Source organism: Pelodiscus sinensis, chromosome 13, assembly GCF_049634645.1.
Source record: "Pelodiscus sinensis isolate JC-2024 chromosome 13, ASM4963464v1, whole genome shotgun sequence".
NCBI classification, from domain to species: domain Eukaryota; kingdom Metazoa; phylum Chordata; order Testudines; family Trionychidae; genus Pelodiscus; species Pelodiscus sinensis.
The window spans coordinates 26,685,971-26,708,945 of NC_134723.1; the positions used below are offsets into that span (position 1 = coordinate 26,685,971).

The window sequence follows — 22,975 nt, forward strand, 5'->3', positions numbered from 1 at the left end:
ATTTAGCTTTTATTTACCCCTAAATGTCTTCTGGGCAGTGGAAGTGTTGATCATACCGCTAGACAATATTGACCTCCCATGGTTTGGCAAATTCTCTGGTTCAGTACTGGTCAGGTCCCAATGGTGCCGGACTAGAGAGGTTCAATCTGTACTACATGAATAGGAGCCATGCAAATGCCACTTGGTCATTGCAGTGGAGTGGGAGGATTTTCAGACACTTTAAAAAAGGAGGGATTGATATGTCTGAGAGGGAAGATCTGAAGATACAAGTAGCTGAAGGAGTAAAAGTGGGATGTCTGGGGAAAGACTTTGCAAATTCTGAAGGTTGTGGGAGGAAAGGAGGGCAGAGAGACAGGTGGGTGTCAGTTGGAGGAATGGAACTCTCAACTTTATGCTGAGTTAGAGAGTTAATGGATATGGATTAGGAACTCTCCTCTGAACACACGAGGGGGTTCTTGCACATTAGGGTTGAAGTACCTGTGTGGGAAAAATTGTCCATGCTGCTGCCTGTTCTGGAGATAAGCAGAGGAATTCAGGCTTGGGGATAGTTGACCTAGCTTCCTTCACCAGCACTAACGTCACACCAACACTATAGAATATTTGACCTGTTGCAAGTCTAGTGCTGTGCCCAGCTGTGTGGGAGACTTGGCTTTGGTCCTCAAGATACCAAGGGAAGTAGACCTGAGAGGAGGTGGGACTTTGTGAAGCTAGAGGAGGCTGGAGAGCTGAGAGGTTGCTAAAGACCAAGAGGCAAATTCAACCCTGGTAGCAGCCGTCACAACTCCATTGACTTCAGAAAAGCTGCAGCAGCTTATGCCAAGGCTGAATTGGGCCTTCTGTATAATCAGGAGAGTAAAGAGCTGTCAGGTGTAGGCTAATTTAAAATGTGGGACGATGCTGTTTGATGATTCAGACTGTTAAGGGGCTCGTTCCTGCAAGAGGTGGTGTGCTCAGTCTTTGCAGTTCTGAGCACCTATTTGAATTCTGAAGCTGCTTCCATTATGGTGTCATCTGAATGCTTGCAGGTTAGTAGAGCCCTGCAAATCCGTGGATGTGGATATCCGCATCTCATTTTTGCAGATATGTATGTGGATGAGGATGCTAATTTTGTATTTAGAACACTGCATATTTGCAGATATCCGCTTTATATCCACAGGTACCCACCTCCGTGGATACAGATGTGGATGCAAATGTATCCACGCAGGGCTTTACGGATTAGTAATGTATAAACCTCCACATGTTGGATTTCTAAATAGCCTTCTTGGATTAGTAAGAGATTTATGGTATGCTGCTCTTTTATAAATATTTTATGAATAGACTTTTAAAATATGGGTTATACGTAATGATTCCTGTTTTTAGATAAAATGTATTATAGTCCGTATGATGATTTGTCTTGGTTTTTATCTAGCCACTGCTTGAATCTAGGGCTCACAGGAAGTGCCACCTTTCCTGTTGCAGATGAATATGGAAGCTTTTCAGTGAGTGAGCAGAAATTAACTGGGTTGTACTTGTTAATGGAGGCATGGGGAGAATAGAAAAAAATGGCTATTCTTTGTAGGTCTCCCAGATCCCTTTTCATTAATATGCTCAGGATCATAAAGAATTTTTTGCCCTGCTGGCACTAAACTGTGAGGGCTTCTCAAATCATTGCTCTGCTCTTTCAGTAAGTTTCCAAAAGAAGGCACAGGAAGCAGTTCAGTGCTCAGAGTAACAATTTGAGAAGGCCTCGAAATGTCAGGCTATGATTTAGTGGTATCCAGTGACCAAGATATCTGAAGAATTTGTCAATGATTTCTTTTATTCCTGCATGCTTTGCCCGAATATGTAGTCCGCATAATTGCCAGGAATTTCCAAATTAGTGCTGCAGAAGAGGGTGGGGTTAGTTATGCTAACACTTGGCAGTGGCCCTGGTTCAAGCCCTTGGGGATGCTGTGTGTATGTGTGTGTAGTCCAGTTGTTGCATCCTGTAGTGTGGGGCTGGTTTATTTTCTTCCTTTTTGGCTTCCTACTCAGCAGATTCTCATCCTGCCTGATATCTATCAGATCCTTTAAAAAAACAGAATTTATTCTAGTTTATATCAGAGCTAGCAACTGTGTGTTGCTGAAATTTTGACTTTCAGGTTGAAGGAGTTCTTTTCTCAGCTCTGTTACTCACTGAGCTGGGCAGGTCACCTAACTTTCTGAGTTGTTGAATTTCAATGAATATTTCTGCATTCTAAAATCTTGGTGGCAGGATGAAAGGGTTCCATAAATGCTAAGTACTGTTAATATTGAGAAAGCAGGCTCCTTGAAGTTCTTCAAACACATTGTGGAGGCTGCGAAAGTAGCAGAAAGATGCACAGAGTATTTTCCTGCACCGTTAATAGAAGATTATATGTTTCTTTAAATAAAAATTTAAAATAAGGTGCAATTAAAATTGGATGATTTATTTCTGGGAAATAGCAAGGATATGATCACAGATACTTAAAGAGAACTCAGAGTAAGGATGTTAATGGTTAATCGATAACCTGTGGGGCAGCCCTCTCTGCTCCAGCCCTGCTGGACCCTCATATGGGGCTGCTGGCTCCCAGACCACATGGGAGCCAGCAGCTCTGGAAGTGCTGGGCTGGAAACAGCTGGGCTGAAGACTGCTCCAGCACACCCACCCCAGCTGCACCAGATAACTATTTAAACTTAACATTCAACAGTTAACTAATTAAATGGGATTTGACATTCCTAACTGAAAACAAATACAGGTACTCAATATATGGCTATGTATATCATATAATGTTTGCCTTTTACTGCTTATCTGTGGTTTACAAAGTATTTTAGGGGTGTTGATCATCTATGAGGGTTTCATTGTCCTCCCATTGCCGGAGGGCCTTGGTAAGATCTTGAGAGAGGATCTTCATAAGGGCTTGAAGCTGTAATGTGAGCTACAGCTCTCCCTCCTCCTATTGCTCACCTACAGCTGAGCCAGCGGTAACTCCGCACTGCTATGCATGAGTTGCTGACTTGACTATAAGCTCTGAACTTACGTTCTTCAACATGCAGTAGGCCAGGGGCATGCCTTTAACAAGATAAGTAACCCAGGGAGAAAAAAACAGAACCTCATCTCCCTGTGTATTTATCTTAAGTGTTCATAAGGCACTTGTCTCATTGGTAGCTAAGGACTATGCTTTTATTAACTGTGCATTTAAAATAAAATGTTGCTTTTTAATGTATCTGCGAGAAATCTTCATGTTGTATTACGACGACAACATTCCGATGTTGTGTCTTATCCTATGTCATTGCTTTCAGTGGGGGGAGCTCCTGTTTAGCAATCAGTGCTAAGCGAAGACAAGTTGACTCACACGGCAAGTTTGGAATAGGGATGTAAAATCCCAGTTAATACTTAACCAGTTAAACATTATGTTTAGCTGGTTAACTGATTAAATGGGGGTGGGTGAGGTGGCCATGAGCTGAAGCAATCCCCCTGGCATGGTGGAGAGACTTCTCTGTCCAGGCTGGGCCCATGCGGATGGGAGCTGCTCTGACTTGGCTGGACTGCCCCCTTCTCTTGGCTGGAGCAGCTGGCGGGGGACTGCTCCAGCCCACTGGTTAACAGTAACTGGTAAGCATCATTGTTAACCAGTTAACAATTCACATTCCTAGTTTTGAGAGGAGTTCAGCTTTCACAGGATTCTCAGTGGCAGATGCTGGGGGCTGACCACTTGATATTCTGTTCAGCTCATTGAGGTGCCTAAATGAGAGCTCACTCTATAGAAACCAGGCTCGTAGTTTACAACAAAATGTGTCTAGTTTGGGCTGTGGGTGCAAATTAGTAAACACTTGTTAAGCTCCTGATCAAAGAATCTCTCTGTTTTCTTGTGTCATGGCAGTCTCATTAAGGAGAAAATTTACTTAATATAGTTAAGGAAATGGCTTGCCCTAATGCCAACAATCTAGGCTAATGAATCTTCTTCCTCGCTGTTGGCTCAGGATGATCCTGAGGACAGCTATCTTGGTGGCTGTTGCAGGGATCATGGGAAAACACTGCTGGCTTTTTTGAGATGTTGAATTTAAAGAATGGGCTGGCTGCGGAGTCTAGTTCTTTCCTTTGCTTCAATGAGCGTGTGAGAGGCTGCCGAGGGAAATGTTAACCATTGCTATGCTGTATAGGGTTGTTATTATTTTTTCTAGCATGTCAGAAATGTACAGCATAGGGCAGACGGGGAGAGAATTTGGTGCTGTGATTGGAGTAGGCACCTGGGCTCTGCTGCTGGCTGTGCCCCTGACTCTGTGGCTCCTTGAGCCAAGTACTTACATTTCCCCAATTGCATCAATTTTTCATCTGAACATACTTGCCCATCTCATAGAAGTGTTGTGGGCCTGAGTGGTTTAAAGCACTTTGAGTTAAAAGGTACTATTGAAATTCAAGTATTATAGCATTAGCACGGGTTGGCTTCATGTGTGCTGCGGTGTGTAGGGGCTACGTTGTTATATACAGTAGGTAATATATTTGTCAGTTTCCATCTCCCTCCTACTTTAGGCCTCATTACTAAGTGCCACAGAGTCATACCCTAATAAATTTGTTAGTCTCTAAAGTGCCATCAGACTTTTTGTTTTTTTCTGCTGAAACAGACTAATGCAGCTGCCTCTCTAAAAAAAGGTTTCCTCATAGGACCTGAGTGATTACAGTGTCATACCAGATCCGTTTCTCGGGCAATATTCAGCCTTTTCCTCCTTAGTTAAAAATTCCGATTGTTTTTATAACTAAAGCATAATATATATTGTTAAAAAATGGGTAATTTGGTAACTGCTGAAAAAAATCAGCAATTATTTGTGGTGTGGCAGCAGGCTCCAGGAATGGAACAGGAGCATGCATGTAACCGTTAACAGTAACCATTAAACCCAGGCTTATGGGTTAATTGTTTAAACAGTTATGCTCTTACATCCCTAGTGTACATGAATTCTGTATATCTGAACTAAAATACATACTGGCTGTAAAATGCCTTGCAGTCCCAATGGTCTGATTCTATACAGTGGAGTTAATACTCCTAGCTACTACAGAGACATTTCTTCAGCTCCCGTTGTAGGACTCAGTAGTTTTGGAGCACAGATTGCCATTCTGTGTTCAGTTGCATTGCAGAGTTTAAGTGGTTTTGGGGTACAGCATGCAGGCTGATGCTAGGATCATGGAAAAAATGCTGTCTTTTTTCAGATGTTGCATTTAAAGAAGAATGGACTGGCTAGGATTTGTTCCAATATAGGTCTTATCTGGAGTAGGATTTAAAATTGATATTGGCATGTGTTGGGTTACCTACTGACTAACAGGTTTTAAGAGTCTACTATGGGTTAGACATTATGCCTGCAAGTAGCACATGCTGATCTGGCTAAATTAAAGTTAACAGAGTTGCAGAGTCTACAAGACTGGCCATACTGATCAGTGATCAGACCCACTGACTGTGAGTACCAGGTGTTCAGTATGGCAGCAGGAATTTGTCTTGGGTACCTACTGCTGCACCCAGCCACAGCTGGTGATAATGGAGGGAAGGGTCGTCAGCACTGCTTTTATAAGTCTTTTGTTAAAATGACAATATTAAACTTGTGATTTTCAATTTCTCGTTAAGCCAGTCAATTCTAGGGATGTAAAATTCCATTTAATTGTTTAACCCGGGGTGGGGAACCTTTTTTGGATTGGGGGCCGCTGACCCACAGAAAAATCAGTTGGGGGCTGCACACAAGTGAAGCCAAACCCCCTTCGCCCCTCCCAACCTTCATCGACATGGCCCCTAACTGAGAAAGAGAAAGACATTCCCCTCGCACACCAGAGCCTAGTGGGGCCCAGGTTAGTAGATTTTGTGTGCTCCAGTCCCTCACTAGGGACTCCCCAATGTTAGGAGGGGAGCCCTGAGCTTTTGGGCTGGATCCAGGCAAGAGCCCCTGGGCCTGAGGTTCCCCACCCCTGATGTAACTGATTAAACGGGGAGAGGATGGGGATGACAGGGGGCTACTCTAGACCATATGGGCTGGAATGATCCCCTCCCACCCTCACGCCACTGCAGGCAGAGGCTGCTTTGGACATCTGGAACAGCTCCTATCTGTGACTCTCCCGGGCCTGCCATGGACAGGGTTGCTCTGGCTGAGCTGGCGTGCTCCTATCCACGGCAGCTGGAACAGCCTCCTGCCTCTGGTGGGCAGGGAGATGCTCCAGCCCCTACCAGTTAGCCAGAGCCTGTGAGCATCACCTATTAAGGGTGATGCTAATCGATTAACCTTTTACATCCCTTGATGATTCCTAACATTCTATTGGTGGAGGGCCATACTTCAACTAGTCTGCCACATCTTCCTTCAAAATGTACCTTTATCTGGGTATAACTTTTGTCTTCATGGTTCCATCACTGAACAGACTCTGAGTGCCTTAAGAAAATAGTCCCAAACTAAAGCAATTGCCCCATGACATATAGATTACTAGATAACACACGCAAAATAAAGGAAAACAGCCTTGTCACAGATTTATAAAGTACTTTGGGAAGAACCATCAGAACAAAATTTGAAGGAAATATTTTTTGCAAAGGAAGCTTATAGAAGACATAAGACAGTATAGCCATAAAATGTGAACATAAACCAGAGCCAAGGTAGCATCGCTTTCCTGGTTTATCTACTGTGTAGGGGGATAATGTGCTATTTCTGATTATACTGTGAATTTTATCAGGGGGCAGATGTTGAAATGTTGACTTCTTAATGGTGTCTACTGTATCATATGCTTCATCTGAGATGTCATTCAGAACAGTCACTTTTAAAGGAAATACTTTATTTGCAAATAATGTTAATGCATGTGTGTATGGCAGTGGGGTGGAGAGAAAGGTGCTTTTACATCCCCCCCTCCCCCCGATGTGTGTATGCCTTTTAATGACCTCTTGCACTGGAATGACACAGAAATGGCTTTTTTACTGCTGCATTTCCAACTCTGTTTCTGCCTGTTAGTAATTTTCCAGAGGTGGCTTTGAGGCTTTAACCCAAACAAATGGAGAGACAATATTATGACATTCCCACGCAGCAAACTGTACTCCCTAGTACAAGGATAGTATTACCAAATTGCTTCAGCATGAGCTTGTACTGGAACTGAATTCGATCAGACGGAGGGTTCACAGCAATATCTTCCAACAGCAGAGAGGGAGAAAGATGGGCTAAACACACTTTCGCCATTTGCTTAGCATGTTCCAGCAATAGTGAGAAAATTCCTGTGGGGAAATACATTTTCAGCTGCATCTGAACTGATTTAGCTTTAGGATAAACCCATTATAGAATCAATACACACTGGATAGATTTAAAAACTTTGTAGAAGATCTCAAAAATGGTGGGAGGCAAATGCTAACAAGTGTTACCAATTTTCTGCAATGGTGCTATCCAAAACAAAGAGGGTAATGGCTGGGAGGGATTCTGAATCATTTTCTGGTTACGCAGGATGTCCCCTCAGAAATCCTTTCTGTGTTACTCATCTGGAGCTATGCATCTCTTTGAAGGGAAGGAATCCCCCTCTCTCCTCCCTTTCTCCTGCCATTTCTTTCTGGGCTGAATTTGCTCCACGGAGGGTGCTCCAGGCTAAAGGATGCAGCAGCCTCTGTGTCCGTAGTGCTCCCCTTGCAGCTAAGGACTTGAGGAGAGAAGGGTCTTCTGCCTTGACTGCCTTTGTTCCCTACATCTGAACTGCGCTTCTCACAGGATGGGTGTGACCTCCACTGTCTTTCTGCACCCCACTGCCTTGCCCCACAGAGCGGCATCAGATTTACTGCATGGATTCTGGAGCCCTGGAGGATGTTGCAGGATTTGTCTCTAAAGAGCTTAATAAAACGGATGAAATATATTTGTTTGGCTCTTGGAGTTTTACCCATCAGTCTCTTTCGGTGAGCAATTCTAATAACATTCAGCTGCCCGTATCTAGATGGGAACACATTGTTCTTTGCTATAACTGATTTTTGGACCAGCAGCTCTGCACGTCTGGTCAAAGGTTCTCTGTGGCAAAGAATATTTCAGGTAGCCTGGTGGTTGGAATTGGTAAAAAATTCTCTCCATTGTTCTGAGAAGTGGATGTTTTAAGTACGTTCCCCTGTGAAGAGCTTCGAAAGCTAGTTCCCGCTCTCCACAGCTCAGTGAATATATTTGTTTAATTATTTCATTCCTGGGTAGTTAGAGAGATGGATTTATTTCCTTTTGCTGGGAGCTTTGCAGTCCATGGATTTCAATGTGCAGTCAATTTTAAGCAATAAAATCTTTCTGACTAACTTGGAAACAAAGAACTGCTCAGGTCAGCCAAAACTCTCATGAACAATGTAGCCCTAGAATCCCTAGCCTGTCTTACTGCTCTTTATTGCACTGAAACCTACCAGAAATCTCTTGACTGCAGAAACAGCCTTCACAATAAAAAAAAAAGAATGAACTAACTACTTGATCAGGAGACTAACGGATTTGGGGAGGGGGGCAGGGCACTTCACTAACTGATTTTAAATTGTATTCAATTTATTCCTGTTACCTATTATGTTACCTTAGACATCTGCATAAAATAGTGGCAGGAATATTCAGTAGGAATATTTTAGAAGGGGGAGTGTTGTTTTGGAATTCTTCCTGGAAAAATGACTGTACAGGCAATCCCCGGGTTACGTACAAGATAGGGACTGTAGGTTTGTTCTGAAGTTGAATTTGTATGTAAGTCGGAACTGGTACATATTATAGGGGAAACTCTAGCCAAACATTTCTCCAGAGCTCAGTTTTATTCTCCCACACCTCACTTCCCTCAGTCCTTTATTCTCAAGCTGAGGTGTCTGCTGAGAAAAGCCGCTCCTTGTCTCCCTGGTCTGCTGGAGGGGGGGCACTAGCTTCCCGTCTCCCTGGTCTGCTGGGGGGAAGCAACTAGTGCGGGGTTGCCTCACCCCGTTTGTAAGTAGGGATCTGATGTAAGTCGGATCCATGTAACCCGGGGACTGCCTGTACCTATTTTAAATGGTTAAAGTTGAACTTGTTGCTACAAGTAAAATGTCTGACAGAATTAAAACAAGACCCTAAGTATCTGAAGATAAACTTTGCAAAGTATCCAGGCAGTGAAGTTAAAAGGTTGCATATGTATGTATGTAGCCCTGTGTTTTTTAGATTTGTACCAGGTACCGTAGAAAATATTTTGTCCCCCAGCATTATTGTGCTGGGAGAACAGTGTAATAGCTGAAAGCCTCCCAGCCCTGAATGTGCATAATTGAAGTATTTTGGGATCTTTCGATTTTAAAAATGCGCTATTAATGCTGGAATATTATATGATGGAGTACTTTGCATGGAGTAAGCACCTCCCCCCAAAAGTGAGTTGCTATAAGTCATGTGAACGTTAGTTTATTACCTAATTAAATTCAATATCATTTAAAAATCTGTCATTTTGTCATGCCTGAGTTATAGTTCTCAGTCTGTTTTTTACAAATAAATCACAGTGAAGCATATAGGATTTAAATGAAATTTTGTGACTGTGCTAAGAGAAAAGATGATGTTGGATAAATTCCTGTTGTAATGCAAAGAAACAGCAAAGCTAGTAACCAAAGCATCCCACGTGGGTTAGATTTGCATCTGGGAATTAAATAGTTTAGTGGCCATGGAAAAAATTTTAAGAAATAGTATAGAAGCCAGGAGTTTGTGGAGAAAAAATTGACCCATCAAACTGTTGATGATGGGAGAGGGCATATTGAATGTAAAGTGCTTCCTTGCAGGCTCTTCTTGACTGCTGGTGGTACTGATTCAAATTTGAAGCTGTTTAGTTGTCAAGAGTTTCCAGATCTTGTTGGAAGGGGAGGAATGGGAAGCAGATCATGCTGTCTACATTTTCATAAAAGAGCAAGAGAGAGCTGTTCAGCTGAGCACCTGTGACTGAGAGGCCAGTTACAGAAGGATTCGAGCAGCCCCTGCTGCCACCTCTCCAACTGGCAGATGTTGTTACGGCCATTGGCATGGAGCGGCCAGTTTTGTTTTGTTGTGGGGGAAAACCATGACAGTTAACAAAGAACAAACCTCAGCCTGCTGCTTTATTTTTTTCTCTTTTGCCTGCAGCATGTTGGCAATGTTCAAGAGATGCTGTTTCCAATTCCAGTCTTAGGAAAACATGCTCATATTCTTGATTTATGTTAATAAAGTCCCTCTGTCCTTGGCTGCAATATTCCTGGCCCTTTTTATATTGAGGACAAATTCAACCAAAAGATAAAACAGAATTAAATTTCTGCAGTAAGATTGCAGCTGATGAATCCAGGTGCACAGTTTATTGTACCAGCTGATAGTGATAATAGTGAAGATGTCAGAAATGGTGAAGATATTTCTTCATTGTATAACTTTGCCATGCAGAATATACTGTGTGTTGATTGAGAACAGTAATTGTAAGAGGTGGCATGTTATCTTGTGCATAAATTAGTGGGATACTTTAGGGAAGTCAAATTTTCAGAAGTATCGAAGAGTATGTCTATGCAGCAAATGAAGGTGTGGTTGTAGCATAGGCAGGGGATACCTATGCTAGCTTTAATCTAGCTAGCATAAGTAACAAATAAGTGTATAAACCTCGTAGCTAACAACAAGAGCACAGGCCTGCCAGGAGAGCTGTTCTGGTACAGGTGCTTTGGAAAGCAGAATTAGACTCAGAACAACTTCAGCAAACTGGAGAATTGGGCTGAATTCAAGAAAACATCAAATGCACAGCAACAAAATAGGGCACAGCTAGGCAGGTGGTAGTATTGCTTAAAAGGAACTGAGGGCTATAGTGGATCGCAAATTGAATGAGAGTTAATGTTATGCAGTTGCAAAAAGGTTTGGAGTGCATTAACAAGGAGGAATGCAACAGGAGGCAATTACCCTGGTCTACTCAGTCCTGCTGAAGTCCCAGCTAGAGTATTGTGTCTTAATTGCGGGTGCCACTCTTTAGGACAGATGTGGACAAATTTGAGTGAGACCACAGGAGAGCAACAGAAGTTTTAGAAAACATGACTATGAGGAAATGTTAAAAAAAGTCTTAAGACCACTGAGGAGAGGACCTGATAACAGTCTTCAAATATGTTAAGGGCTATTATAAAGAGGACTGTGTTCAATTGAATTTAGGACAAGAAGTAGTGGGCTTAACTTTCAGCAAGGGAAATTTTAGTTTAGATTTTCATAGAATCATAGAATAATAGGACTGGAAGGGACCTCGAGAGGTCATCGAGTCCAGCCCCCCGCCCTCAAGGCAGGACCAAGCTCCGTCTACATTTTAGGAGAGAGTTTCCAACTTGAAGGGTATTGAAACTCAGGAACAGACTTCCAAGGAAGGTTGGGGAATCTCTTATTGAAGGTTTTAAGAACAGGTTGGACAAACTCCCATCAGGGATGGTCCAGGTTGACTTAGGCCTGCTTCAGTGCAGGGAGCTGGACCTGATGACTTCTCACGGTCCCTTCGAGCCCTACGTTTCTGGATTCTATAATGGAATTGCTAGCTACTGCTGACTAGTGCTGCCACATCTGTGTGTTATTGTTGCCTGTGCTTGTGGAAATAAAGCTAGTGGGTTTGCCTACCCGTGCTGCAATCACACCTTCACTTTTAGTGGAGACATACTTAAGTGATGTTAACGTTTACCCACATCTTTTAATTTAGTTGAACAAAGCTGATTTAAAGTGTTTGTCTTCAGTCTCTACACGAGAGTTTTTTCAACTTATTTTTGTGTGTTTAATGCTGCTTGACATAGAAAGGATAACTCAGTGGGTTTTATAAGAGGAGAAGAAATCTGACTTTACAAAAAGCTACTGAACAAGCCATGCCTGTGCTTTAGGTTTGGTACATTAGCTAAACGTGTGCGGGCAGTGCTAATACATTAGGTAATCACCTGTATTACAACATTTCACCTGCAGGTTCAGCTGTTGGAAGCGTTTTCAAAGTGAATGTTTGTTGGATTTCTGCAGCCTAATTCTTTTTTTTTTTTTTTTGGCTGGACTCTTGGTATTTGTTGACTGTCGGCCAAAAACTTAATCCACACACCTTCTTGCATTTATTTAATTATAAAACTACCACATGTTTTTTTTTCTTTTAGCAGGTGAAGCTGCTTTTTTTTTTTAATTGTGCTTTACAACATTTTGGAAAAATAATAATTCATTGGGTACTACTGAAAGCCCCAACATTCTTAGTTTATTTTATGCATAAGAGAATTAGAAAGATCCCAGTAATTACTAATTTTCCTGGGAGCTTGATGCCTGAATTAGTCTTTTTACATTTTCCCAAGCACTTTATCATAGTGCATTTTTACAGGAATTTTGACCCCTCTGGAAAAGCAAGAGTCTAGGAACCAGAAACTCGTAGGGTCTATTTTTGGTTCTACTGCTGATTCACTGCAGCTAGGGCAGTCACTTTACTACTCTGAGCCTCCTTGAACTGAACTGTAAAATGGGCACAGTACTACCCACTTCACTAGGGAATTAAAAATGTTAGTTTAATGTTTGTTGCGCACTTTGAAATCTTTGGATGAATATCTTCCTATAATCATTTTTAAAAATTAATATCTTTCATAGAAAGACTTTAATGTAAAAATATATTAAAATGTTCTTGCATCTCCTGCATGATCCAATGAATAAATATGAAATCTTGAGCAATCAAAAGGTAAAAATACCAACTCACTATATCTTCCCTGTCTGGGAAATCTTTGGTTGGCTTGCTCACTGTTTATCTTGCCTTTATAATAAAATATCTGTCTCTTGAAAATCCTCTAGGGCACCAGCATGTCATGTGGTGAGATTAGACATCTGCTGAGTTTGGGAATAAATGAGACCAGGCTTGGGACTTGTGAAAAATAAGATGCTTCTGCTTGGAGCTTAGCTATTGTTCTACTCATACTAGGTTCTCAATAGTCAGTACTTAATTTTTGCCAGGGCTGATCCACTAGGTTTGGCGGTTCCTAGCCCAGGCACCCATGGGCTTGCTGCATCAGTTATGAAACTAAAAAAATTGCTTGAGCCCTGTCATCTCTTTCATTGCCAATTAAGTACATTCTGTAGTTGGCTTGATGCAGAGGGATTGAGGAGCATATGACAGTTTTTTGAGGGATGACCTGACGAAACAAAGCAAATCTAAATTTTGCAGCATTGTTCCCTGCAAATGGGGCTCTGGCTCTCCTGGGGAGTGCTGCCTTTTTCAGCCAGTATTGTGGTGTTACTCCTGTTATTGTGTTATTTTGACAAATAAAATATGCAGAAATTTTGCAGAATTTTAATTTTTTGGGGCACAGAATTCCCTTGAGAGTACCAGGGTTCTGTGTAGTGCAATCTAGGTGCATGGGGGGGAATTTGGATGCACAGAGGCTTGGTGCAGGGTTTGGGTGCGGGGGACAGAGGGATGGAACTTTGCAGGGGAGTCAAGGTGAATATGGTTAGGGCACTGGTGCAACTTCTCTTTGCTTCCTTACAGAAACCACCATTTTCTTCATGGAAACAAACGGAATTGGGGGGCAGGAATTTTTCTGTTGCGCCACAGAGATGCAGAATTCCCGTGGGAGTAGAGTGGGTTGTCATAACTTAGGGCCCAGCTCTGCACTTAAAGCCCAAACCCAGCTAAAAATACGCAACTAAGGTTGAGCGGTCCCATAAAGTTTGTTTCCAGCCACCAGTCCTGGCTCTGTGTTTTGTGCTGCTATTTAGCTCTAATTTACTCCTAAATATCTGCTGATAGCCCAGTAAACAGTGGAAGTGTTGGTAATGTTGCTAGACAATATTGATCTCCTGTAGTTTGGCAAATTCTCTGGTTCGGCACTGGTCAAGTCAAGTCCCAATGGTACCATACTAGAGAGGTTCAACCTGTAGTTGTGTTTGTATTTTTCTCCTCGGGCAAACATCTTAATAGCTGTGTTGTAGGCCTCACTTAGACTGCAGTATCCACTGTATCTAAATACTTCAAACAGAATTGGGTTGTGGTTCCTTAGCATAGATAACACATGGTTTGGGCCTGACCATATGGGTAAGTCCAAGTCATATTATAATATATAGCATGGCTCTTGAATGAACTCTAATACAGTATTTAATATGATAGATTTCATACCGTAAATGGGACCATAGTGTGATTCCCCAAAGTAGTCTTTAATATCTCATTACTATGTATGCTGTCATTTTGGAGAGAAAGTCTGCTGTGATCTGGTAGTACCATGATCCAGATAAAGCAGATTGCACTTGCTTGCACCAAATTAAGTTTATAACCTAGCTACAAAATCACACACATCTGAACTGTTTTAACCCTTCTGAGGCCCTCATGTTTCATAAATTGGTGTCTTAGCCTGCTAGCTTTGATAGGTCAGGTTAATGGAGTGTGGCTAGCATAAGTCTTCGGAGGCAGTGAGACACAAGAATAAAGTGAAACTTCCGAGGTCACTCTGACCTCAGGAACAATGCTTAGAGGCACATAGACTTAGCACTGTTCAGTCTGAAGTGTGGATGGAACACAGACAGGTCTTTAACATGGTTAGAATTTGATTTGGTCCTCTTCACGGCTTGATGGTTATGACCTTGACGGGGGCACAGGAGTTCCAGGTGTAATTCTTTGTAGTGTTGGTCAGAAACTCACATTCTCAAAATTTCATTGAAAACCTTTCTGCGGTTTTTGACTGGCTGTAATTCCTGGTTCTGACACATGTGGCCTGTATAACTTTGGGCAAGTCACTTAACCTCTCTGTGCCTCAGATCCCCATCTGATAATCCTGTCTTATGGGGAGATTGTGAAAATACATTCATTAATACTTGTGAATGTTCAGATGCTAAATCAGTAGGTGGGGAGGGCATGTGGTTACCTAAGTAGGCCCTAACTGTAACTGAGAGTGAGAGAAAAGGAAAGAAGAACAGGGAGCAGGTGCGAACTAAAGTTATGATCATTGTCCTCTCTCATTTCAGCTGAAAAAGAAGCAGGTTTATGTTGAGAAGGTGGAGAAGATGCAGCAGGCATTGGTTCAGCTGCAGGCAGCCTGCGAGAAACGAGAACAGTTGGAGCACCGCCTCCGAACCCGCCTGGAGAGAGAACTGGAGTCCCTCCGGATGCAGCAGGTAACCACTCAATGCACTGAGCAGTTTTTCATTGAAATATATCTCTTGTAAGGTGTTCCTGTCTAACCATTCACAAAACATGCAGCAAAGCACGATCTGTTCCCTCTTTTCTATACAACTAGACTGTGTCTACACTGGGCCACTTATTCCGGAAAATCAGCCGCTTTTCCGGAATAAGCTGCGAGCTGTCTACACTGGCCTTTGAATTTCCGGAAAAGCAACGATGCTCTACTGTACAAAATCAGCCGCTATTCCGGAAAAACTATTCTGCTCCCGCTCGGGCATAAGTCCTTATTCCGGAACACTGTTCCGGAAAAGGGCCAGTGTAGACAGCCCAGTAGTCTTTTCCGGAAAAAAGCCCCGATCGCGAAAATGGTGATTGGGGCTCTTTTCTGGAAAAGCGTGTCTACATTGGCCACAGACGCTTTTCCGGAAAAGCAGCCTGCCAATGTAGACGCTCCTTTTCCGGAAAAACTGAAAACGGAATAGTATTCCGTTTTAAGCATTTCCGGAAATTCATGCCAGTGTGTAGACAGCCCTATAGTAAAAACATTCTTTTGCAAAATGTGGCCATTGAGGTTGCTGGGCTGCTATTGGTTTCATTCAATTTAAGTAAATCTTTAAATTCTATCCTTAAGGTTTTAAATTAAAAATAATAACAGATTCCTCATCTGGGAGGCGGCAGACATATGTCTAGTAATTGTTCTGGGCTCTTAATGATTCCTGGTGTGCCTTTTAATTTGTAGTAGGATTTTAAGACACCCCACTAAGATTTGTTGAGTGGTCTCATCTGTTCACACAACCTCAAACATTAAGCTTGAAGACAGAAATGCTGTTGATGAAATTTATAACCACTAATGTACAGTGTGCTCTAACAATTTATATCTAGTCTATTTTTACTCTGGAAAGAAAGGAATTTTTTTTTTCTCGCGATAGTATGAGTTGAATTTGAAATTTTAGTCCTGTTTGAAACCATATTAACACATGTTAACTAATGTGATTGTAAAAAAACCCAAACCTGTCTGCAGTTTGTATATGATGGTGTCTAATCTCAGCCCTTTTCTGATACTCGGGATTAATTTTGCAAAATTACAAGGGGTCTCATACATTGTCTTTTCCTACTTCTAGTTCTCTTGCCCCAAATGGCTTTTTGCCATTGAGCCAGACTCTTTCCATCTTTCCATTATAAATGAAGCTTGCTTATCTAACAAATTATATTCCTTCTCATAGTACATGAATGATACCACATGCTGTATCTTGTGATTGGAGCTGTGTTGGAAATCTGCTCAATACAGGCGCAAAAGCATTTGTTTAACCTAGTTAGGATTAGGGATGTATGCGAGTAGTAGAGTGGTCACATTCCCCCTTCCTCCCCCTTGCTGCCTCTGTATCAGAGGCCGTGTGAAGTGTAGGAAGCAGGAGCCGGTGCTGGGGGGACCCAGCTTAGAACCAGTTCCCCATAGCACTGTCTCCGTGGTGCCACCTGCCCCACCCCTGTGCTGCTGCCTCTATTAAAGGCAAGCTGGGACTGAGCAAGCCTGGCTCAGTCCAGACTTGTGGTGGGTGCAGGAGCTATTTCCTTGCATCTCTGCAGTTTAAATGTAGTAGGAGCTGGGCTGCCTGCCCACCTGACTCTTACTACATTTAAACCGCAGAGGAGCAGCAGCTTTGTACCTTATCGTCTAATCATGTAATCAGTAGACATTCTATCGACTACATAATGGGCTATTTATTTGCTTCTTTACATCCCTAGTTAGGACGTGACGTGGTCTTGTCCACACCGCTTAGTCAGGTCAGGCACAACAACGTTACCAATGATAGTTAAACTTTAGCCTGATTCCAGTCTTATTTTGGTGTAACTCCATTGAAGGTAGCGGTGTTACTTACATTAATGTAAAACTGAAGTGATATTGGAATTGGGGCCTCTGTTATTTTGGCTGTGTAGATGGACTTTACGCCTCACGTTTGAGTAACGTGATACAGCTTTCCAAGTAGATAGCAGTGGTGGTGTGTGGGTATTATGTCATATTTTAACTGGCATATCCTCAGTGATTTAGTGGAACTCAGCTGATTAGCCCCAGCTGGTGATTTATAGATTTTAAGGCTCGAGGGGGCCATTTTGATCTTTCGGTCTAATCTCCTACAGAAGACAGGCCATAGAATCCTACCCAATTATTACTCTGTTAAGTTGATAACTAATGTGGCCTCCTTCTGTGAAAACAGACTTTACCAAATGAATTCTGATGCATTTTGCTCTTTTGAAAATAAGCGTCAAGGTACATCTCAGACTGCCGGCGCTTCGGAGTACAACGCCACAGCACTTATGGAACTCCTGCGAGAGAAGGAGGAGAGAATTCTTGCCCTGGAAGCTGACATGACTAAATGGGAACAGAAGTACCTAGAGGAGAGTGTGATGAGACAGTTTGCTTTGGATGCAGCAGCTACAGTGGCTGCTCAGAGGTAAATGAGACTATTCATAGCAGGGTATTTTTCCAGGAGAATGTCATATTTCCTACCGACAAATGTTACCCGTAGTCTCTCTTTTCCATGACTTTTTTGCTTGCCTTCACGTCATCAGCTAAATTCCTGGATTGGAGGTGGAGTGTGGCTGCTTTCGCTGGGCTTGCTGCCTACTTGCCAGCATTTAGAAACTTTGAAGGGACTGTTCCCTCTCATGAAAGAACTGTGTTTTCATGCAAGGATCCAGCTGAGCTGCTCCTAGAAGCTGCCTGACTCAAAAATAGATGGTAGAGCAGAAAAAGATTTATAAGAATCTGCCCTTGCTTCAGTCATGTGAGATGGGGGAAGTTTGGTGATTCACATCTTTCAGCCTGAATGCCACACTTGTTTTCCAGACTGCTTTTGCACATTACTTTGTAGTATTGTCCACAACACGGCTGCTAACCAGAGACATATACACAGAAATTCCGCGTAAAGCATTTGGTTGTGTAGAGATGGCCTCATTTGTGGGAGTGGGAAGGGAAATGTGTCTGAAATTTGGTATCTAGCTTAGATTCCGAGAAGACTATCCAGAAATGTTTACTGTAAATAGGTTTCAGTTAGTGAGCAAATGCTGCTAATGGAGTGCAAGGGGGGGAAGTGCTTATATCTGAGTTTATTGCTAACAAGTACCTAGATTCTGGCAGAAGGCTTTATTTTAGTCCATTTTGTATACCCGATTCAAGTGTAGATATTTCAACTTTGGTATTTTTGCCTAGGTTTGTAACTTATTACAGGATCATAGGCAAAAACCAGCTAAGAGCGTTGTTGCATCTGCTGTGTTAGCATTTAAAGGGTTATCTTCTCTCACTGCAGAAGCAGTATGTTACCTCAAGGTATTGCTGCTGCTTATGCACTTTTTTCCAGCTTGCCTGAGATTCTCTAAATGGCTTCTTTAATGTGTGTCCTAAAGAGATATGTTATATTTTTAGTGCACACTAATAGTAGTGAGGTCTGTTGGTTGTCACATATGGGGAGAGGACACATAAAGCTAATGAATGTTGTATTTAAATAAACAAGTAAGAAAGGTTTCCAGAATCAGTTTCCTGTTTCCTTCTAACTGATGGTTTTTAAAGAGACCGATCTTTTACTGCACTAGCATCTGACAGTCAGCAAGTTCATTCCAAATTAAGATTTTCCTCTATTCCTCCCATATATCCCGCATTTCAAGGGGACACCATTTTAAAGTTCCCTGTCTGAATAGTTTCTTTGAGTTCCTTATTTTGGGACTTGGCTGTTCACTGCATCCCCTGTTTGTGCTTGGCAAAGTGAGAGGTATGCTTGCCACTCCCCACTTAATCCTGCCAACTGTGGAAAAGAAAATTGGCACATTATAATGATTTAGTAGCTTCATTCTGTGTCTGGCTGCTGCATTCTTAACTGTATTTGAGCATGCATTTATGTTGTATAAATTAGAGCCTTCTAATTGTTAGGACGCACATGATGGCAGAATGGCATAACATGGTGATTGGAATCTAAGCAAACCATGGATGTAATGTTACTGTAGTGGTTTTATTAACCTGCATCATGTTGAAAATACAGGGTGCTATATAGTATCAACTTCACCTCACTTCTCATCCTGCTCTAATGCTTGGGCTGATACTCAGAATGCCACCAAAGAGGTTTGGTTGCCCACTTCTTCTTTGGTGTCCATATCCATAGACTGAGATTTTTTTTAAATCAGCTAGAGGGTTTGGTGGTGTGATGTTTTTAACATAAATGGCAGGCTGGTCTTCCTAGGACGTGGCAAAAAAATCTATCTGAAATGTTAGCATATAGCAACATTAAATGCTTGGTGTGTGTTTGGTAGACTATACAAAGATTGCAGTAAGGGAACCCTAAGTGTGTTGCATAGAAGTTAAAGTGAAAGAATGCTCCATATCCAACCAGTACCCAACATATTTGAGCACTAGCCTGTAAGAGAGAGGACCACACCTAAAATCATCTCCTGTAAATTCACTATATTCTAGTTTAAAAGAGAATGTATCTAGCCTCCATTCTGGGGTGCTGTTTACCCAACATCTTTGTTCTTGACTACACACACGCATTTGTCTGGTTTTAAAAATATCCCTTTAGATCAGGGTTTCCCAACCTATGGGTCGGGACCCAAATATGGGTCGCCATTACATTTCGAAAGGGTCACCAGGTGTCTCCCCAGGTGGCTCTTAAGAAGCCATTCACACATTTTTTGAATTGCCCTGGGTCACCAAGTCTTCCTGAATTGTCAAAATGGGTCCCCATCTGGAAAAGGTTGGGAACCGCTGCTTTAGATGTACTGGTGAGGATTATGTGTAGAATAAGCTCTTGTTTTTAGTGACTTGAGGCATGTCTATTATTTCTTTAGTGCTAGCAGATGGATTTTCCTGGCTTGAGGTCCATGGAGACCTTGAACAAGCCTTTACTCAAAGAAGTGGCTATCTTTGCTAAATAGACCTGAGGACAGTGAATTATATGGCACTTTATCTGCTATATTGCTCATTCTCAGGGACACAACTGTGATCAGCCTCTCGCCTAATGCTAGCTACGACACCTCCTTGGAAGCTCGCATTCAGAAGGAAGAGGAGGAGATCTTGCTGGCCAATAGGCGGTGCCTTGACATGGAGGGCAGGTAAAGTGCAGTTCGTTCTCAGATAGCTTCTTTAGATTTGTAATTTTCAGTTGATGGCTGGAGCAGGCTTCTGGGAATCATCCTGTCGGGAGTTGCCTCGTTCATATCAATGAAATATGAGAGATACCAGGTTTTGTTTACTTGGTTGAACAAAACAATTGCATGATCTTTCACTTTTGATGATTGTTTGGATTCATAAGTAAAATGCTCCCCTCAGACTCTTGAATCTGTTTTTTTTTTAATGTTCTGTCCACATTTATCTGCTCTTCTTGTTCCTCTTCACCACCTTTGTACGACACATGCCTCTAACACCAGGCTCAGATAAATCTGGATTTGTCTTAACAGTGCTGTTCCACAAAGGTGTTTATTTTGGTGTTTGGCACAGTACAGATTCTCTGAAGAGCATTAATCCTGGCTCTTCCTTACCCCTTGGGTTTCTGGCTACAGCTCTCAGCTCTCAAACTGCCTGTGCAGTTGTTGGTGTTTCCAATAGCCTGAGGTGGGCAGCTCAGTGAAGTTCTCTCAAGTGTAGAAAGTCTTACGCATGATCTGGCCCAGTGCCATGGTGGGCCAGTGAGCACACATTATTCAAGTCAGTTAGCTCAGTTGCATTCTCTTTAACAAAGAGCTGCACTAATTCTCTGAATGCCTAGAAAGCAAAGGATAGCTGCAAGAGCACAGTAGACTTTGAAGCATCAGTCTGAAGACACTGTACTTTTTGTTATCCTCTCAGGATAAAGACTCTTCATGCTCAGATCATTGAAAAGGATGCCATGATTAAAGTTCTCCAGCAGCGCTCCCGGAAAGAGACCAGTAAGACAGATCAGCTATCGTCAATGAGACCAGCTAAGTCCTTGATGTCAATCTCTAACGCTGGATCAGGCTTACTGTCCCACTCTTCAACACTGAGCAGCACACCCATATTGGAAGAGAAAAGGGAGGACAAAAGCTGGAAGGGCAGTTTAGGTAACATGGCAGTCCTAAGAAAAACACTGCTAATATATTAAGGGAGCGTGGAAAAAACCACATGGGGGAATGTGAGCAATGAAAGTGTGATGTGCTAGGTGTGCTACAAAGAGATATGGAGATATGGTGGCAGCCTTCATTTGGAGAAAATGTGTTGTAATTAGTCCAGGTTATTATTTTTTCTGTAGATGGATTGCAGTAAATGGGATTTTTTTTTTCAATTAATGTTCAGGGTGAGCAGGACTACACAGAAGTGAGCCATGGAGGGGTAGCAGCTTTATCTAGTGGTTGGAGGTGGGGCCTGGAAGATGAAACATATTCCAGCATTACCTTTATAATGCTGTGTGAGCTTGGTTGTCCCAACCTTGGTGTCTCACTTTACCCACCTGTAAAATGGGCATAATGCAGTCTATCATAAAATGTTTTGAGATTAGCAGTTGAAAGGAGATGGAGAAGTGCTAAACAATGCTATCCTATTTGTGAACTAGGCAGAGCTAAGGCTGTGATGCTCCTTATAAGTAAGTGCTTTAAAATCTGTTTCCCTTTCTGTCCATAAAGGTGTTCTGCTGGGTCCAGAATATCGCTCGGAATCAATTCCTTCAACTCCCTCGCCAGTCCTTCCCTCCACCCCACTGCTATCTGCACACTCCAAAACAGGCAGCCGAGACTGCAGCACTCAGACAGACAGGGGAAGTGAACAAAATAAAGCTGCTTCTTCTACTGCAGCCCTGGTACCAGGGCGACTCCCTACGACCAGTGTGCCCTATAATTCAGACAAAACAGGTAACTAGACCCAACTGATTTCCAGTGGGGCATTGGTATGAGGTCACTGTAATTTCTCTCCCAGGGTGCTGGTCACACAAAGCCTTTTATGGTGGTCAAGTCTTTGGGTTTAGTTCAGGGGTGGGCAGGAGGCAGCTTGCAGACCGAATCTGGCCTGGCCTGACCAGCCACTGGATTTGGTCTGTGGCCGCCTTGGCAGCACCCTCACTATAGAGCAGCTGCACACAGTTTAAACAGCAGGCGGGTAATTGCTCTGCAGATTGGGCAGGGAGGAGACAGCTTTGTGCAGTGTCCCTGCCCGCTAACAAAATCCCCAAGCTCCTATTGGCCAGTTTTCTGTCAACAGGAGATGGGAAATTTTGCTGAAGGCCGGGACAGTGAATGAAGCCTCCTCACTCACTCCGTCCCCCCCCCGCTCCCTCCTTCCCTTCCCTGTGCTGGAGTAGAGCCACATGGAGCAGCCCACCCAGCACATAGGCAGGTTCCTACAGAGCTGCTGCCTGGGAGCTGCTTAGGTAAGCCTCTCCCAGCCAGAGCCTGCCTCTGCCCCGCTGCTTTCCCCCCAACTACCTGCCCCAGGCCACCACCCAAACCTCTGTATCCCTTCTCCCCACCTCCTCCAGGTCACAGCTCCCTCCCAGACCCTGCATCTCCTCCGACAACCCCTCCCCACCCCCCCGGCCAGAATACTCTCCTGCACCCATTAACCCTCCTGGACCCTAAGCCCCTGACCCAAATCATAACCCCCTCCTTCACTCAAACTCTCTTCTACACCCCACCCACTGTCCCAGACCCCACGCCCCCTCCACAGAAGTGTGGCCCTTGGCCACTTACCAAAATCTTGGAGTGCGCCCCTCCCATTCAAAATTATTGCCCACCCCTGGTTTAGTCATTTGTAGGGTGATGTGAGTTAGATGATTATCACAGTAAAGGCTGGGTCTCAGAGGACCCTTTGGTGAAAGGTTAATGGCAAAGGGACGCATTTTGATTTTATTATATTGGAGTAAAGCCAGTGTGACGATACTGGTTTTATAACTCAGCCACTGCAGATTTATATATCTTCTCATGAGAGAGAGAGAGAGAGAGAGAGATGGA

General features: G+C 43.0%; 1 protein-coding gene across 4 annotated transcripts in view; it reads left to right on the forward strand.

The window, feature by feature from the left end:
• The window catches only part of AMOT (angiomotin), a 99,671-nt gene that overhangs the window by 66,898 nt on the left and 9,798 nt on the right, over positions 1-22,975 (forward strand). For all 4 annotated transcript variants that reach the window (XM_075940903.1, XM_075940902.1, XM_075940901.1 and 1 more), the window contains 5 exons: positions 14,875-15,024; positions 17,294-17,484; positions 20,009-20,131; positions 20,865-21,097; positions 21,656-21,880. In XM_075940903.1, the coding sequence (XP_075797018.1) occupies positions 14,875-15,024; positions 17,294-17,484; positions 20,009-20,131; positions 20,865-21,097; positions 21,656-21,880 (922 nt within the window). The remainder of the gene's footprint in view (positions 1-14,874; positions 15,025-17,293; positions 17,485-20,008; positions 20,132-20,864; positions 21,098-21,655; positions 21,881-22,975) is intronic.